The sequence below is a fragment of the Dasypus novemcinctus genome, chromosome 10 (assembly GCF_030445035.2).
Source record: "Dasypus novemcinctus isolate mDasNov1 chromosome 10, mDasNov1.1.hap2, whole genome shotgun sequence".
Classification (NCBI taxonomy): Eukaryota; Metazoa; Chordata; class Mammalia; order Cingulata; family Dasypodidae; genus Dasypus; species Dasypus novemcinctus.
The window spans coordinates 15,763,134-15,782,437 of NC_080682.1; the positions used below are offsets into that span (position 1 = coordinate 15,763,134).

Here is a 19,304-nt window from a genome sequence, read left to right on the forward strand (position 1 = left end):
CTAAATAAAAGAAGTCAATTATATGACATTCTGGAAAAGAAAAATCTGTAGATACATTAAAATATCAGGTGTTGCTGGATGTTGGGGGAGAGGGAAGATTGAATAGATGACGCACAGGGGATTTTTAGGGAAGTAAAACTATTCTGTATAATACTGTAATGGTGGATACATGGAATTATGCATTAGTCCAGTTACATAGAAGTTTATAGCACAAAGAATTAATTTTAATGTATGCATTTATATCATTTAGGAAGTTAGAGGATACCAGAAAGTAACGTACACTCTGCCAGGATAATCTAACTGTATTTAAAATGTGTGAAAAATCTCATTGAAGGAGGACAGAGGGAAAGTTGCGACCTACTTGGAAATATGTGGAGTTTATAAGACTAAAGGCAGAAGGAACTGCAAATAAACTGCACCTTAGTCAATAAAGTTGCCTCACAAGAGGTGTAGGTTAACATTTCTGACGTTGTCATACATGTACATGAAATTAAAATTATGTAAATGGATCCGGATGGTGGGAGTCAGGTTTCTCACTGTTGGAGTAGGAGGTTACAGGAAATCAAAGGGAGGAGAATAGTATCATCCATGTGTTAATAGATTAGAGTTGGTGACACCAGTTGAAATCATGTTTAGCTTAATATAGATTCAGATGCTCACATATATAAATACTTATAGATATGCTTATACACATGTTCATAGACACATATAGTTCTTTGCTCAGCTCTGTCAGCTGAGAGGGTTTAAAAGTAATGATAACCCAGTATCAAAGAACATATCTAGTGCTCAGATCTTGTTTTTTTGATACACTTTTCCAACAAAAAAGAATCACACTTCATTGGCTAAGTGACTGATTCTCATACTGGGGTGTGAGAGGGAGGCATGGTAGTAGAGAGTTACTTTGAAGTGGAGAAATGTGACAAACTACCCAGCCAGGTAATGAGGTTTAATACCAGTAGGAATAAGTCATGATGATTATATGTACCCTTGATATGATGTGAAGAGAATAAAGCTTTACCTCTGTGATTTTACTCCCCCAAACCCAAAACCCCAGTATGACCATTAGAAAAATCAAACAAACCCCAACTGAAGGATTTTCTACAAAAAAAACCTTAGTAGTATTCCTCAAAATTGTCAAGGTCATCAAAAACAAGGAAAGTCTCAGACACTGCCACATTCAGCAGAAGACTAAGAGGACATGATGACTAAATGTAATGTGGCATGAAATCCTAGAACAGAAGAAGACCACTAGGTAAAAACTAAAGAAAAATGAATAAGGTATGAATTTCAGGGAACAATGTATCAATATCGGTTAATTAATTGTAACACATGTGCCATACTAATGTAAGATTTTTATAGTAGAAGAAGCTGGACTTGGAATGTATGGGCACTCTCTGTAATATCTTCTCAATTTTTCTATAAAATGTAAAACTATGTAAAAAATTAATAACTATTTAAAATTGCAATGTGATACAATCACACACCCATCAGAATGGCCACCATGTAACTCACACAATACCAAGTATTGGTGAAGATATGCAATAACTAGAACATTCATCATCTGCTGGAAAGTGTGTGAATGTTATATGAACTTTGGGAATGAGCTACCATTTTCATTCCTATGGATATACCCAATGGGATTTTACACATGCCTGGACCAAAATGTGTGTACAAAATTTACATGGCAGCACTATTTATAATAGTCAAAACTAAAAACATCTCAAATGTTCACCAGCACTTAAGTGAATCAATAAATTGTTCCATAATTCTTACATTAGAATACTTTGCAGCAATATGAACAACCAAGTACCACTACTGGCCACACCATGGGTGAATTTCATAAACATAAAAAGAACTAGACCCATAAGTGTACTAAGATTCCATTACATAAAATTCAAAAACAAGGAAAACTACTTTGTGTTAGAAGTCAAAATTGCAGGATGGTCGCTTGAGGCTTTTATGGCTCCCTGAAAAATCATCTCTTTAGACCTAATCCAATCCTGTGAGTGTGAACCTATTGTAGGTGAGACCTTTTGATTAGGTTAGTTCAGTTAGGAATGGTCTAGGATAGGTTTTAATCCTCTTACTGGAGTACTTTCTAAACTGTATGAATATATATAGAGAAGGCCACAGAAGAGAGAAAAACCCCAAGGAAGCCAGAAGCTGAAACAATGAAACCCAGAAGAGAAAGGAGACCAGCAGATGCCACCATGTGCCTTGCCACATGACAGAGGAATCCAGGATAGCTGACAGCTGGTCTTTGAGAAGAAAGCATCGCCCGATGAGACCTTGATTTGGACACTTTCATTGCTTCAGAACTGTAAGCTTACAAGTTAATAAATCCTCATTGTAAAAGCCAACACTTTTCTGGCATATTGTATTTTGGCAGCCTAACAAACTGAAACATGCAGTTATTCTTTGACACCCTAGTGTGAGGAGGGTGCACACATGGTCTTTTGCAATTTTAGCAACATTCTCTCCATTCGTCCAGGAGCTGGTTTTGTGTATGTTCACTTTCTAAACATCTAAGAATCAATCAGCTGTTAGACCAAAGATTCACTTTCCTATATGTGTGTTATAGTTCCAATAAAGTTTGTATTAAAAATGACATTCTGCATCTTTGCTATCTCATCAGTGGGGGGATAGGAAGGATGAAATTCAAAATCATAATCAGCATCAACAAAAGGAAAAAAAATACTTTATCTGGCTTTATAGTAGCTCTATTTCCAAGCACAGATCTGGATGCATTCAGGCAGGCAGCTTATTATTGGCTCAGTGATATATAATGAATAATAAAAACAGAAAAAGAAGCTGGGACTTTTTAATTGAAACTCCAGCTCCTCATAGACACATTCATAAGGTATTATTACTGAGGGAACATTATTATTTATTGAATTGAATATCTCCACCTGTTGCAATGGGGAATAATATGTACCATTAATAACATCATCGCTTGACCAGAGGGTTCACATTCATTCTGGGAACCTCGACCTCCTTTCTGGAACCTGGATCTGAGAAAAAAATACCTTTCCTAGATCTACTTCCCTCCTCCTCAGAGCCATATACCCATTGCTAGACATGAAGCTCTATTTAACCAGAACTAAGAGGCTACTGAAAACATCTGAAATTGCTCTATCTCCATGTCCTGCTGTTGCCTCCGGTTTCAGGAAGGACTCGTGTACCTAATAGTCTTTCCCCTCCTTTACTTCCTCATCCTGCTCATTAAATGGGTCTAGAGTGGAGGGAAGGACTGACAGAAACAAAAAGACAGATATATAGTATCACATGATATATTTTTGGCTCTTTATAATTAATTAATTTTTAATTATGATAAAAATGTACATAACATAAAAAATAATTTTAACCACTTTAATTGGACAAGTCTTTAACAGTAAGTACTTCGACAGTACTGTATAACTTTCACATCTATCTATTTCCAGGCTATTTTCATCATCCCAAACCAAACCTCACACTTATTAGCAATAACTCTCTATTCCCCCTACTCCTACTCCTTAACCACTATTTCTATGAATTTGTTTATTCTAAGTATCTCATATAAGAGAAATCATTCAATCATATGTGTCTAGTTTATCTCACTCAACATGATGTCTTCAAGGTTCATCCACATTGTAGCATGTACCAAGCCTTCTTTTTAAGGCTGAATAATATTCCATTGTATGGATATACTACATTTTGTTTATCCATCTACATAATAACTTTTTAACCCCATCAGGCCCTGAGCACTCACCTGGTTGACAAAGCCGACCACTTTCACCCAAATACACAGAGACTCAGTTCAGTTTATATATTTGCTGATAATATTGATCCACTTTAGATAGTGATAACAAATATGTATGTGTGAGGGAAATTATATAAAGAGAAGATTGAGGGAATAAGTTGCAGGATACAGGACACCCCACCCCCAAAAAATTCCCACTCACTCCCTCTCTTTCCTCATTTCATCACACTTGTTCAATACTGCTAAGAGCCATAATTTTCTTCTTGATGTTCTTAGACTCCTCAGCGTATTTTTCTTCTTTATGGTATTAACATTGTTCTTCCCTCTGTTTCCCTGTATCTCTTTTTTCCTTACCCCCTGCAAAACACACAATCCCTATCCCACTTTTCCAGTTTATTTTTAGTAGTAATCATCACAATTGGATTATTATTCTATTTTATTGACTATTGTCATTTTTTATGTCTCCATGCTCTAGTAAGTTCCATGACAGCAAATTGGTACTTTGTTTTATCACTGCTATTTCAAGAAAGAGAAAGAAAGAAAGAAAGAAAGAAAGAAAGAAAGAAAGAAAGAAAGAAAGAAAGAAAGAAAGAAAGAAAGAAAGAAAGAAAGAAAGAAAGAAAGAAAGAAAGAAAGAAAGAAAGAAAGAAAGAAAGAAATTGAATCTCAACCTATGTCACAGTTAATTACTCATAGACTAATTTTAATCTTAGTTGATGGCTCCGGCTCCATATAAAGGTTGTCCATTGTTTAATGCTTTCTGAAATGAAGGAGTCCTTTGGTAGCAGCCACACATGCTCTGTAGTTATTCCTAACCTTTGTCCCAATTCTATTCACCTGATATAAAAATAGTATAGTCCAAAATTAGATCTTGTTTTGCTTTCCTTGGCTGCTCAAGCACATGCCATGCATTGGGTTAAACAATGGGAAATCATTAACTCTTGGTTTTGAAGCTAAAAGAAAGTCCTAATCAAGACATCATCAAGGTGATGATTTCTTCCCAAAGGCTGGCATTCTAGGGCTGACTGCCCGTTATCCTTTGTCCTTGACTTCTCTGTCACATGGCAATGTACACGGCAGTATCTCCTACCCTTTCCCTTCCTTGCCAGGTTCCATCGATATTCACCTTCTGGCTGCTCTCTCTGTGGCTTTCCCTTGGTCTGTCTAAAGTTTATTCTGCTTCTAAAGACTCCAGTAATTGCATTATGATCCATCCTGATCGAGGTGGGCCACACCTTAACTAAAGCTCATCAGGAGGTCCTATGTGCAATGAGTTCACACCCACAGGAATGGATTAAGTTTAATAACATGTTTTTTCAGGCACATTCAGCTCCAAACCACAACAGATCCCTAAGCCACTCTCCCCAGAGAGTCTTTCCGAACATGGCAAACATAGGGAATTGGGAAAAGGAAGAGGAACAGATTATAAAATTGGAGTCAGAAGCATCAGAGTTAGAATCCCAGCTGCATCAATGACTAGGCCTGCAACCTGGGTAATAATTAAACCTCTCTAACATTGTTTCCTTAAATGGATGCCAAAGGTATTTTCTTAGTTATTTTTAAGATTCGAGGAGATGATAAACATAAAATTCTTGATAGGGTGCCTATTTCAGTTTGAATAAAATTTCTGATTGTAAATACTTTGTTCTGCAAAACTGAAGGTGAAGGAGATAGAGTTCCCACTTTTAAAATGGCTGATTATATTCAACCATATTTTGGTTTTACAATAAGGAATATTAAAGAAAACACTTAAAGTGCCGACACAAAGGAGAGACAGGGCAGAAATGTGTCCTTCCCCACATCTATTTCAAAGGGAAACCACTAACTAACCTCTAAAAAAACCAAAAGGAGTATCAGTCAGAGAAAAGAAGGGAAGAGTAAAGATGGAAGAGGAGAAGGAAGAGGAGTAGAGTAAAACAATCAGATAGAGTCTGATTCTGGGCAATGGAAATGAATAATGTTCTAGTGACTCTAACACAAAGTGTAAACATATCACACTGCTTATCTGAGAGTACCATGGGCTAAAATAAAGGATGAGAAGAAACCCATGGGGCTTCCTAATAAAGATTTCCCTGCCCACAGTATAGCTCAGCTGGGAACAAACAGAGAAGTTACAGAACATAAGGGGATTTCTAGATACCATCTCAACAGCACTGGAAAAGGCCCAGGTTGGCACAATTCATTGCCAGATTGTTACTCTCTAAGTGCCTCCAAGCCAAGAGATTTTTTAAGCTGGAAAAAAGTGAAATTTCCTATCTCAGGCTTTGCAAAGGATACATATTTCAAGTCAGAAATTTTAGGAATGACTTCTGTGTATATAGCACAGTACAGAATTTTTTTTCCAGAGATATAGGTGACTCAGAAAAGATGAGTTTTGTTCATCCTTAAATTTTCAGCCTTTGAAGATAGGCATCCCAGTATTTACTTTTCAGTATATAGCAGAGTTTTGGGTATTGAAGGCACATATGTTATTATAAGATAGTGAGTTGTTACAGAATGAGCAAAATCATGCACTCTTGGGGAAACACTGTGACCCATTCACCAAACAATAATCAAGGTATCCAAATGGAAAATGCTGAAACATCTGATACTCTAGGACACAACTCTAACAACGGCACAAATTCCCAGAAAGAAACTACAGTATCTAGGAGTAAGACCATGCTACTGTAGGCTTTTAGTTGAGAAGGACTGAGGCTTTCTTCAGGGGATGAGAAGTACAATTCCTTATTGAACTGAACAAGGCACCCAGATCATTTCATTTGTCAACATTCGTGAGGAAATAAAGACAAGGACTCAACTTGGACAGATAAGGCTCCATGGAGGGTAGGAAGGGGGTGGGACAAGTCAAAGAAAAAAATTGCATCAGACAATTTGAAACAGGGAAGGATGACTTTATCCATAGATACCATGATAGAAGAGAGAGACTAGAACTCAACTCCATTGAAATGAAGGACAGCGAGCTTTTTTCCAGGTTCCAGATCCATCCATTGATTCCCTAACCTACTAACCTGCCTCATCCATGTCTCTGGATCTCTAACTACTGTATTTGCAAAACAAAAGCCAATAAAATAAATAAATTAGCAGTTTTCCCCATATTCCTTACATGTAAAAAGAAAAATAGTTGACATTCTGATTACCTACATATAATCAAATCCCCGAGAGTTTTCATGCATTCCATTTGAGAACATTTCCATTTGATCTCATGATTCATCTCATCACCTTATGCTTAGTTAGACACTGCTTGAGTTTCAATTAGGGAAAGGTGGTGGCTGCCACCATGATTTTCAGGAAAACTAATCCTGACTGTTCTTGAAAGAAGCACACAAGGGAATTCTGATATATATTATGGTGGCATGCTTGGAGGTAGTCAGAAGGTAAGTTGGCATAGGCCACAATTTCTCAACCTCAGGTCTATTGACATTTTAAGCCAGATACATCATTGTTGTGATGGGAAGTTGCCCCCACATCTACTTAAGAGAAATCACTATTAGCTCTCTACCCCTACCAAGCTAGGATCACCACATTTATCTCCAGACACTGCCAAATATATCTGGGAAGTAAAGTCACCCTTAATGAGGACCACTTCTATAGGCAAATAAATGTCCACTGGATTTAATGGCATATTGTTGGCCTTAAACAAACATCCATAAGTGTTGGTTTTATCTGGGGCCCTTCATATTTATTGTGGTTATATATTAAAATTTATGTAAACTCAATGAGTTTATATGGCTATGAGTCTTCAAAAAAAGAGTCAGGAGGTCATCGGAGGGGCCACGCTTATGCACGCCTCAGCAGGATCCCAGAGACAGACAAAGTAGATACAACCCCAGGTACTGGCTCTCCTGAGGGCTACAGAGACACACAGGTTCTATGGTCATGGCAGATGACTATGGAGTTCAGTGCCATGTCAGTTGACCCTACCTTGGAGATTGTGTTCCTGAGTGTGAAATTTGGACACAGATGTGACCTTTCTATACATGCCTCTTCTGTTAATTTTACTGGACCTGTGGTTGGTGCTAGAGTTAGTGTATACTCAGGAGACCTGAATACTGGACTTTCCATGTGACAGCTGGGCTCTGAGCCTCAGCAGACTTGTAACTCCTACCACCTGGTTCATTGGACTTACCCCGGCCAGGGATCAGGGAGGTGAAGAAGATCAACCACCACACCAGGGAGCAGAGAATGCCTAAAACAGTAAGCAGGAGAATTGCATCCATCATCCATGTGGAATCTAAGCCCCCTCTTGATATAGAGGTGGAGTGGACATAACCATCCCAGGGTCCACAGAATGGAGGAATAGAGTATAGATTAGAGTGAACTTATTGATACTCTACTCTGGAACTATTGTGATTGGTAATTGAAGAAACTGTAGCAATGATGTAGAGAAAGTGGCCATGGTAGCTGCTGAGGGTAGGGAGAGGAAAGAAGAGATATGATGTGGGAGTATTTCCAGGACTTGGTGTTGTCCTGGGTGGTACTGCAGGGACAGATGCTGGACATTGCATGTCCTGCCATGGCCCACTGGGTGGACTGGGGGAGGGTGTAAACTACAATGTAAACCATTATCCATGTGGTGCAGCAGTGTTCCAAAATGTATTCACCAAAAGTAATGAATGTACCACGATGATGAAAGAGGTTGTTGATGTGGGAGGAGTGTGATGAGGGGGGTGGGGGGATATATGGGGACCTCTTATATATATATATATATTTTTTTAATGTAACATTTTAAAAAATTTATGTAAAGTTTCCAGTTTTAAGTGTACACTTCCACAGTATAAATTACATTCCCAATGTTGTACTACCATCACCACATCCATAACCAAGATTTTTCATGACCCCAAATAGAAAATTGTAACTCTTAATCAATAATTACCCACTACCCCCTATCCCCAGCCAAATCAATCTTGAAAGAGAATGAAGTTGGAGGCCTTACACTTTTCAACTCAAAATTTACCACAAAGCCACAGTAATCAAAACAATTGTGCACTGGCATAAAGATAGGCATTTGGACCAATTGAATAGAACTAGAAGTCCAGAAATGAGCACATACATATATGGCCAACTGATGTTTGATCAAGATACCAAGTACATTAAATGGAAAAAGAAGAGTATCTTCAACAAATGGTGCTGAGACAAATGGATATCCACATATGTATCCACAAAAGAATGAAGTTGGAACCCTACTTCACACGATAACAAAAATTAACACAAAATGATCAATGACCTAAATATAAGAGATAAAACCATAAAACTCTTAGAAGAAAACATAGGGAAAATCCTTCATGACATTGGATTTGGCAATGATTTCTTAAATATGTAACCAAAAGCATAAGCAAAAAATGAACAAATAGATAAAACGGATTTCTAAGTTATTTGAAAGTGATTACCTGCAAATATCTGCCTCATATGTCTTGTTTTTTTATTGTCCTTTTTGTCTCTTTAATTCAAGCATTTACTCCTTTCTCTTAATTGCATATCATGATTTGATATATATATCAATTATGTATTTGATATACATATCAATTAGAGGATCTAAATTATTTTATTTTCCTCTAGAAAAGGTCCATACTTCACCTGTTAGCTCGTTACCCCAGGAGATCATCATCTTAATACAGTATTTGAGGCTGGTTTGCAGAGGTTACTCCAGTAACCTCTGTTTTATCATATTCCTTAGGCTTATCTCTCCAGGATTTCATCTGAATCCCTGTAGGTTACCCAGGGTCACTTCTTCAGGCAGTTTCTAAATTCTATTTCTTGTCTCCTCAGCTTGCTTTGGCTTTTTTATATTTTTATATTTTATAAATCTGCTTTGTATATGCTTTTTGCTTAGAATTGTAGCCTCTTATCTCATACAGTTCCAGATTGGCAAATATCTCCAGGAAAAAAGCAGTCAAGTATCAACTTCAGTTCATTTCCTCTCCATTATCAAAAGTTCTTGCAAGGTGATTAAATGTTCTCCTATTGTTTTCTTGTTTGTTTGTTTTTGTTTTCCTGACAAAAGCCCAGATGCTTAGCCACATGCCCTTCCTGGAGTAAAGAAAAACCACGAATTTTTTTTTATGCTTTCATTGTTTTGATTAATTTTCAAAAGCATAACTCCTCAATTTGTCAACAATTTGAGGAAAACAAATGCATCTAATTCCTTTGCATTTTATTTCTACCTAGTAGAGTTATGTGCTATTCTGAGTATAACAGGGAGCCTTGTAATATGACAACTACCCACCAACTGAGAGGAATACCTCAGTTGGTGGGTAGTTGTCATAGAAGTCGAAGTTGGAGAGCAAAAGAACGTTTACTAGGGGCTTATGTGGGGCCTCGCCCTTGATGGTGGAAGGGGAGTCCTCTCTCTCAGAGATAGCGAGCCTGGTCATGGCCTAAATTCTCATCCATGACAGCAGGTGGGGAGCATGGTGCTTCCAAGGCTTCAGAAAGCAAGAGGGGTCTTTTAAACTACATGTTTACATGGGGACAGGGAGGGCACATGGGGTTGGGGGAGCATGATTGAAGAGTGCAGTGCTCAGGGCAGATAATCAAGGAATGGACATTCAACAGTGTTTCCCAGTGGGGCAGAAGTTACACTTTCACAGTAACTATGTAAAATAAGTATTTATAATGTGGTCAGTAGGATTGAAGTTACATCTTTACAGTAATTACCTAAAGAATCTATTGATACAAAGGTGGTTAAGCAGTTCACAAATCAGATTATATTTAAGAGTTTCCAGGAAAGAAATCTAAGCACACGTTTTAGTTCTCAGTCACGAGCTCACACACAACTGTTTCTCAGCTTGCTGTGTAACAATTAAGAAATGAAATGCATCTGTGACTAGAAGAGGAACGAACTGGAAGTACAAAGCTGTATATGCTACATATGCACAATATAAACATACATTCCCCCAGAATGACTTTAAAGTTAATAGAAAGGTTATATCATTCCTAGATTACATTTTAAAATCTGTAGTCTATAATTTTGTTTTATATTTCTCCAAGATGACTATGGAATGAGATGATTTAATAATTTTCATGTTATTATATACATATATATATAGAGAGAGAGAGAGGGAATAAAATATACAAGAACTTTTGAGGCTCTAGGAGCTATTTTATTAATTTTACTGGGTTTTGTAAGCATCATCTCATTGAGTCCTCCAAAAGGCCTAAGAAACAGGTGTTATTCTTTCTTTATATATAGGAAAACCAAGACATAGCTCACAGAAATAGTCAGTAGGTTTGCCAGAATTAGAATTTCATCTCATTTTACTCCAAAAATATGCTTTATCTGATATTCCCCTTAATTTTTAGAAGGATTGACACTTGTTTAGTCCCAGAATATTTTAGGCCCATTACATTTTATTAAATCAGACCAAAAGAGAGATTTTATAAGAGCTTAAATTGTGTCACCAAGAACGTGGGTATAGTAATAAAGACTGGGACTTCCTTCCTGTGTCTGGCCTGGATAAGACAGAAGGATCTGACTGGAGCCCCTTATACAGCAGTTCAAGGAAAGGGCAGGAATTGGAACACCTTGCACCTATATCTTGTGTGATGTAAATTTACTTATTTCCATGAACAGCATGTCAGTTATCAATCCATTGCCTTGCAACTCTCAACGCATCCTCAAATAGAATCTATGAGAGCAACAATAAAATTCCTTGGAACATTTCTCCTTTAAAGTGAGCAAAATGTTAATATAAGGGGCTGAAGGGACAGTTACAGGAAGAAGAGTTTCACTAAAATTTCCTAGAATGTGGTCCATTGTGACCATGCAATCTCAACCTAGCAGCTCCCACTCATGGAAACCATAGTCTGCTGGGCCAAATGCTTTCCTGATTCCCTCTGCAAGCCGCCAGCCCAGACTGGCAGGCAGCCTTCTGTGGTCTGAAGCTCGCATACCAAGCAGTCATTCCTCTGCCAGCCACAGCCATTCTGAAGACCTTCTGTCTCTACCTAGCCTCCAGACTCTCACAGATTCATATCACTGGTTATTCCACCAACTGCTTTCCACTTGCATTCTGGAAGATTGCCTGATATTTGCCCAGCACCTGCAGACCAGTTCCAGCCTGGCTAAATCAGCAAAATTCTCTTCTATCTGGTGGCTGAACCATACCTTCTCCTCTGAGATCTAAACTCCTTCCAAGTTTATCTTTCCTTGGATACTTTCCCTCAGACCTACAGTACCACATATGATTTCTTTTTATATTATAGCTGCTCTTTTATTATAGTTAACAATTCATTATATTAAACTCCCTCCATTTAATCTACTGTGCAGTTTCTTTTTGCGCCCAGGTTGCTACTGATAGTAACATGATTCTTTAAATCGACCCAACCAAGAACACTTCTCTTTGGATAAAGAAACCTCAGCAGAAAAAAATTACTTCTTTTACCTTAAGAGACATTAGAGACAAAATTTCAATTAATTTCCTAATGTTAAGAGAAATATTTATACTCCATACTATCAATGAAGAAAGGAACTGAAAACAAACAACAAAAGAATAGTTTTTTTAAGAAACATGAGATTTCATATCTTATCACATCATGACTTAGAAAGGAAGAGAAAAAAGATAGATAATATTTTTAAAGAGGTTCCTCTTTCTAGAATAATCTCTGAAGCCATATTTTCGTACACAGGAAGTAGAATTTATCTTCAACATTATCATGGTGAACTCATATAAGCAACATTTAACAGTAACTGGTAGTAAATATTTTATGTTTATCAAGCAAGTCTACACTCCAACATGCACAGGTTGGGCTAGAACTTACGAATAGTGCTACAGATCCACAAATATAGTTGAGAATTTTTATACTCAAAAACAGGAATGAAAGTCTATCTTGAAATTACAGTCTTCTTATTTCCACAGATATTGAACTTTTTCAAATTTATCTCCCAATTTTATAGTGTCCAGTTCCTTTTCAAAGTTTTTAGACTTGGGTTCTATTTCTGTGAATATGGTAAGCATAATTATTTTACAAAATGTCTGATAATTCAATATCTGTAGGGACAATGGGTCTGATAATTTTGCCTATACCGTCTGCTAATGGCATTTTGTTTATTTGTATACACATTTATATTTTCTTGGGTGCTTGAAGTTGGGAGAAAACATACATTTATAGGGATTATAAGAAGCCTTAGATGACATTTTCTCCTTAGAGAATTTCAGCTTATCAGCAAAGTTGGTGGTATTTTTTCAGGGTTCCCACAATTGCCAGTCCTGGATCTCTGACTTTCCCCCTTAATTGCGTCAGGAAAGTTAAAATATATCCCATATTTTTACTTCTCCTTTCACACAGCAAACATACGAAGGGAAAAACAATACTATATTTCATCCCTCTGGACATCTGCTTTTCATTGATTTCTTACTACTTCCTAGCTCTTTCATACTTTTATGTATTATCAAAATTTTTAGTTTTCTTAAGTGAGAGGTTGTTACAAACTATTGAAAGTAGTTGTCCTCCTAAGCTTCTTGGGAGTAACAAATGATAACCTTAGGTTGAATAACATCCAGTAGGGAAAAAGTTATCATTATCAATGCTAAATCGAACAAAAGAAACCAGAACACAGAAATTCTAATAATAGACACTCTGTTTGGGATTCAGTTTCTTCTGCAATTAGATTATACTTGACCTTCCACAGTGCTGAGAGGAGAGAAATATGAAAGAATTAGTGTTCACTTAACCTATTTCTCTGACCATTGCATCACTGATATACTATTTAACATATGTTTATCTTCCCAATCCTTCAGGTTATTAACTCATATAAAATATTTTGATTGTAATAGGTGTAAGTTCATCATGTTTTAACCAAATTCAATGGGAAATTTGATACTAGAAAGTAAATTTAGATGGGCAAGCTTATCATATTATAACTGGCATGAATGTTGGCCAAGAGGCAAGAGATTCACCTTTGCTGAGCACACGATTTTTTAAGACATCCCATAAAAGGTATTAGGAAAAATGCTGAAAGGGTAGTAAAGAATTCACATTGGGGTAAATGTGGCTGGATATTTGCAAGAAGGTCAAAACCTGTAAACCATTACCAAAAATTTTGGGAAATCCCTCCATTAACAAAGAGTAACAAAAGGGTGGATGAAAAATTGATTCATGGTGTGTTGGCTGAAAGTTCATTGGCAGATGACTCCTTTTCTCTGCTTTTCAGATAGTTTCTCTTCTAGCAAGAGAAAAACAGAGGTCCCATCAAGACTGGAGCTGAAACACATACACACACTCAGGTAATAACAAGGCTGTACTTAACAGCTGGGAGAACATGGGTCTTACGAGCCCACTTTAAGATGCCCAGACTAAGTCAAAGAGTGGACTAGTCTTCATGTGTTTTATAAGAATGCTATATTTCTAGTCACATAATCAACTGAGCATAAAATATCCCAGAAAAAAATGAATAATCAAAAATTTAACATGCAAATATCTTTATTTTTTTCACATTAACAGGGCTCCAAAAAAGAGCCCAAAAACATAAATTAAGTGCTCTTTTTTGGAGCTGCAGTGATGCAATATAAAAAAACCCTAAAATAAAGGCTGAGGTAAAAAGAAAAAAAAAAGGAAACATTTAAGGATCATAGGTGTGTGGAAATGTTATTTCCTCATACTCATGTTCAGGTATGACTTCTGACTGCTTGTTGTGAGCAGGTGCCAGGTGAACCACAACCTGAAAGATGAGCAATGAGAACCTTCTTGTCACATCTCCAAGAAACAAGAGGGCCCTCCTCTTCCTAGTCATGCTTCAGCATGGCCTTCCTGCTGTCCCACCCCACCCCGCTCCTCAGGGGACCTTGCCCTGAGTGCACTCGGTATTGTGGAGCATTGCCTGGCAGGAATAAAACACTATCTTTCTCTCAGTACTTACATTCTCCTTACATTTCTTTGAAAATACCTTAAAGTTGCTTCACCATTCTCAGCTTCATTAAAGAAGGAACACATGAAAAAAAAATAGACCATCCCATGAGAAACAAAAATTGCCTAAGGTCCCAGGACACTCACCTGGGTGACAAAGCATGCCACATTGCATCCAAAAGCAGAGAGAGTCAAAGCAACGCATACTTCCAGCAGGGAGAGGATCACACTGGCCATCAGAAATACTTGCAGAAAAGGTCCATGCTCATATTTCTGTGGGGAAAAATACACCCAGGAGCAAATGAGCGGGGAGGACCTGAGCATTGGGTGATGTGCAACATGTCACCAATGGCCTGGTTGCCCTAATTCTAAATCTATTCCCTTCCAATGCTGGTATCAAATGAACTATGTCCAAATCCAACTAAACCCCTACTCAATAAAATAAATACTAACAAAATATCAAATGTGGGTCACAAGTAGACTTCTCTGGATCCTCGAAGAAGGATCTAGGTATCACTTTATTCTCCCTAACCCTTTCCTCTTCCTAATAATATCCTTAAAAAACCCTTTAGATTATGTCCCAGCTAGAATTAACACATCTTCTTCAACCAAGTAGAAAAATACATGCTAAATACATTCTTTAATCTTCTAAGAGGCTCTCATCAATCCAATCTTATACTCTATGCCCCAGGCACCATGATTCCTACTTAGACACCATTTGTTCTTATAAACCTAATATTAAATTTGGCAGGGACATCTCATTGGAGATCTCTGTTTGCTTGAGCCCATAATAATCAAGTAATCACATCAACAGGCTCAGAAAAAAAAGTGGTTTGTGGCAGTTTGAGTTTATTGTGACCCCAGAAAATCCTGTTCCTAATACCAATCCATTGCTAATCTATATTGCTGATATGTTCCCTGTAGCTTTTAGCAAACAAAAACAAGGTTGTATATGTGGCAGGGTTTTGTCTAAATCAGGGAAGGAAGGTACAGAAATCCCCTTATCTCATGGAAAATACTAGGTTCTCCTCCTTCAAGTGGACAGGGCAGCTTCTATGCAAGAGTGCCTTGGAAAAATTCCACAGATATTTCTGACAATACTAATGACAGTGTATGTTGTTAACATAGGAATCACTCACAGAAACATATTGTCCATATGTAACCTCTGAATATTCCATGGACATGGACCAAAGGCTGATATTCATATCCAATGTTAGTATCACTAATCCCACTCCTGATACTATGGCACTGATTATATTCATACCCAGGCTTCCTCGAATCTGAAAGATAAAACATCAGATTCCATTTTGGGCTCATGTTTCTCTAGTGCGAATGGAACAAAAGCAAGGCAATAAATTTGAGGGATTTGGATTTTCAACTGGGAGATTCCCCATCTCTATTGGAGGTAGAGGTTATACATTCAGTTGCACTAATTTCAGACTTTCAATAATGTGTTTGGGGCATGAAACCCAGGGTCAGAATGTCCTATGATATTGATACTGAATGTTGGTTGAGTCATAATGTTCTGGGGAGCACATTTGTCAGCGAACCCCTCTAAGCTAAGGTTATTGAAATTACCAAAAATACATATAACAAAATTTCTAATTGAGTCAACCACTACAATTCTGATATCCAAAGGAATACTTACAAGCTTCATGCTCAGTTTTCTTCCAGCAACAATGGATAGCACTCCAGATAAAAAGAACTGGCAAAAGAAAAAAATCTCTTAAGAACCAGAGACCTTCGACCTTAACCTATGACCCCCTCCCTGCCTCTCTACATGCAAAGCAAAGCTCAGCAATACAAGTCCCAAATGTTTTGGAGGGGAACAACATCACAGATACAGAGCTTTTGAGAGAGAAGTTTGAAAGGAATACTTATGAAACCCTGCTCATGTCAGAAATGGAGAAATTCCAATGTACTTACACATAAGGGTCCCCATACAGGATAGACAGAAGTAAGTACAAGGGGGCCTCTATAATCGTATTTAAAAACAGGAGAAAATACAGCCGTCCACATTGCCCACAAACACATTTTCATGAGACCAATTAGGACCTGAGTCACCTGGAACATGAGAACAAGATCCAAGATGGCAGGAAGTCACTTTACAAGAAGAAAAGTCTATCCCCTGGCAAACTGTTTTAACATATGGCTAATATTTCAATGTTCTGAACTGGGGCCCTACACTGAAGGAAACACCCTGAGATTCAAGCTATTTTAACCATGTATAAATGGTTTGTGAGAAATTGCTATATTGCCATTAAAAAAAATTAGTAATGCACTAGTTTCCCTTCATTAGGGGAACAATTAATTGTATTTTACCCTGATATTGTGAGATTGGTGCTTGTCAAAGTGACACAATCCTGGAGATCCTGACTATCCCTCCAAAAGCAGCTGTTTCTACCACAGGAAAGTGCTATCTCTCCATAAATGCTCCCTTAGTCTCAGCTCCTCTTACCCCCAAAACCTTGGGCTTCCCATCCAAGAATCTCTGCAGGTTGTTATGCTGTTGATAGTTGGAAAATCCAACCTGACACATCTGCAAGATGTTGATATTCTGGTTATGAGCCATGAGCACGGTTTTGGAAAGTTTTGAATCTGATGTCCTGCTGTTGTCATTGATAACATGAGAGGATGAGACACCTGTGAGCAAAGAACTGCTTTCCGAACAATACACAAGATCAACTTAAAAAGAGGCAGCATTATACATGCTTCTGCCAATACTTCAATTTGCATAGTCTGGAACAAGAAATACCAGTAAGAAATAAAAACCATATTCATTGCAAATAAATGAATATGCTTCATTATAGCTTTAGCAAATGTGCAGGTTACAAATATCAGAACAGCAAATAGATTTTCAGTTTCAACTTAGAGATGCAGAGAGCTGGAAATAGCACTGATGTTAGGCAGTGAAGATAACTACTGGACAAACTTCACCTTGATGACTTTTCTTGAACTCAAGGAAGATTATCTTTAAATCTGGAGAGAGACAATTTTCTGCAGGAAGAAACAGTACCCAAACATTTGTTTACCTCCGTAGATCTGTAAAGGATATTTATAAATTGGTAAGAAGATTCAACTAGAAAATTTTAGCATATTTGTTAAAGGCAGGTGTGCACATTAATGTGAGTGTGAATTTTGTGGGGGCCACAGACAGGGGCTGTTTACTCCCACTCCCAGGCTTTTCCTCCAGGAATTTTGTGAGGCACTCACAGGGAGGTAAGGAAAATCCTAAGTTTTCCACAGATGCTGGCTGGGGGAGAACAGCAATTACTGAGGAATCTTTCTCCCTTTACCCCTAAAAAAAGTAGATTTTAATCTGCATGGGAAAGGAAAACAAAGCTGTGATCTAGTGACATGAGGTGTGGGCTATGATGTGGACCATTAACCATGAGGTGCAGCGGTACTCCGAGATGTATTCACCAAATGTAATGAATGTCTCATGATGATGGAGGAGGTTGTTGTTATGGGGGGAGGAGTATGGTGAGGGGGGTGAGGGGTATATGGGGACCTCATATTTTTTGAATGTGACATTAAAAAATAAATAAATAAATAAATAAATAAATAAATAAATAAGCTACACCGCTCCCGAAGGGGCCGGAACGCGTTCTGGGTCCCTCACGGCAATTGGAGGACAGGTAGGAACACTTGTGGAGCCCGCACACCTGAGTCCTGGGTTGACAGCACCTGCCAAGACTGAGGGTTAATCAGAACATCTGAGAACCCTCAAGCATCCCCACCTCTCAGCACCATAACCAGCAATGCAAAAAACATTTTTTTTAATTGCTTAATAGAAACTACAAATGGAATACAGCTGAGATTTCAAGAGACAAATGTTCTCTAAGAGCGAGCAGAAAGTAAAAACCCAAAGCTGAAAGGGAGATGATATGGAGGTAAAACCTCTTACATACTAGTCCACGGTATACACTCAAGACATCGCGAAAGAAACGAGAAATCTCTGACACACTGAAGTACCTGTGGAAAACAAACTCCAAATTCAGTCCAACTCCTGACTAGATTAGCACAAAACCCACAATTAAGTTCTAATAGAAAGCAAGACTGCACATCTGCAAGAAAAAATATTTATTTCAACATCTACAGTTCTAAACAAAATGTCCAGTTTTCAATAGCAACAACAAATTATGAGGCATATGAAAAAACAGGGAAAATATTACGAAGAGACAAAACTACCATGTGACCCAGACTTGGAATGATATAACTGTCAGAGTTATCAGTGAATTTTAAATAACTAAGATTAATACATTAAAGGATCTAATGGGGAAAGGAAGTAACATGAGAGATCTGACAAGTAACTTGCACAAAAGTATGGAAACTCTAAGAGAGAATCTAATATAAATGCTAGAGAAGAAAAATACAGCAACAGCATTGAAGAATGCTTTCAACAGGCTCATATTAGACTTGAGGCAGCTTATCAAGGAATCAGTTGTGACTTAAAGATGGGACAATAGAAATTATCCAGACTTAAACCAAAGAGAAGAAAAGAGTGGGGGGAAAAAATAGAAGAGCATCCACAAGTTATGGGATAAATATCAAAGGTCTAGCAGAGGCATAATTAGGATTACAGGAGAAGAAAGAGAAAATGGACAGAATAAGTAGAATTAATGACTGAGAATTTTCCAAAATTAATGACATACAACAAACCACAGATTAAAGGAGCTAGGAGAACACCAAACACAGTAAATCGCCACCCCATCCACCCCTG

The 19,304-nt window shown here is 37.7% G+C and overlaps 1 protein-coding gene across 3 annotated transcripts; it reads right to left on the minus strand.

Annotated features, from left to right (window-relative positions):
- Positions 1–14,216: 14,216 nt before the first annotated feature.
- LOC101417443 (membrane-spanning 4-domains subfamily A member 4A-like) lies at positions 14,217–18,111 on the minus strand. 3 transcript variants are annotated; one of them, XM_058306375.2, is made up of 7 exons: positions 17,519–18,111; positions 17,040–17,190; positions 16,508–16,645; positions 16,230–16,286; positions 15,721–15,861; positions 14,729–14,854; positions 14,217–14,396 (listed from the first exon to the last, which is right to left on the minus strand). In XM_058306375.2, exons 2-7 carry the CDS (start codon positions 17,151–17,153, stop codon positions 14,298–14,300), a joined length of 675 nt encoding a protein of 224 aa, XP_058162358.1. In that variant the 5' UTR covers positions 17,154–17,190; positions 17,519–18,111; the 3' UTR covers positions 14,217–14,297. The 3 variants fall into 3 exon arrangements, with proteins under 3 accessions (XP_058162358.1, XP_058162359.1, XP_071073949.1); XM_058306376.2 differs by lacking the exon at positions 15,721–15,861; XM_071217848.1 differs by lacking the exon at positions 17,519–18,111 and having other exon boundaries at positions 17,040–17,250.
- Between the last annotated feature and the right edge of the window lie 1,193 nt (positions 18,112–19,304).

Bases quoted from the DNA above. Each gene is read 5' to 3' on its own strand.
- LOC101417443 (XM_058306375.2), bottom strand. From the start codon at position 17,153: ATGGCTCATAACCAGAATATCAACATCTTGCAGATGTGTCAGGTTGGA. The intron at 14,855-15,720 runs GTGAGTGATTCC...TTTTCCCCACAG, and splicing joins CATATGGACAATATGTTTCT to AAATATGAGCATGGACCTTT. The intron at 14,397-14,728 runs GTGAGTGTCCTG...CTCATCTTTCAG, and splicing joins TGGCATGCTTTGTCACCCAG to GTTGTGGTTCACCTGGCACC.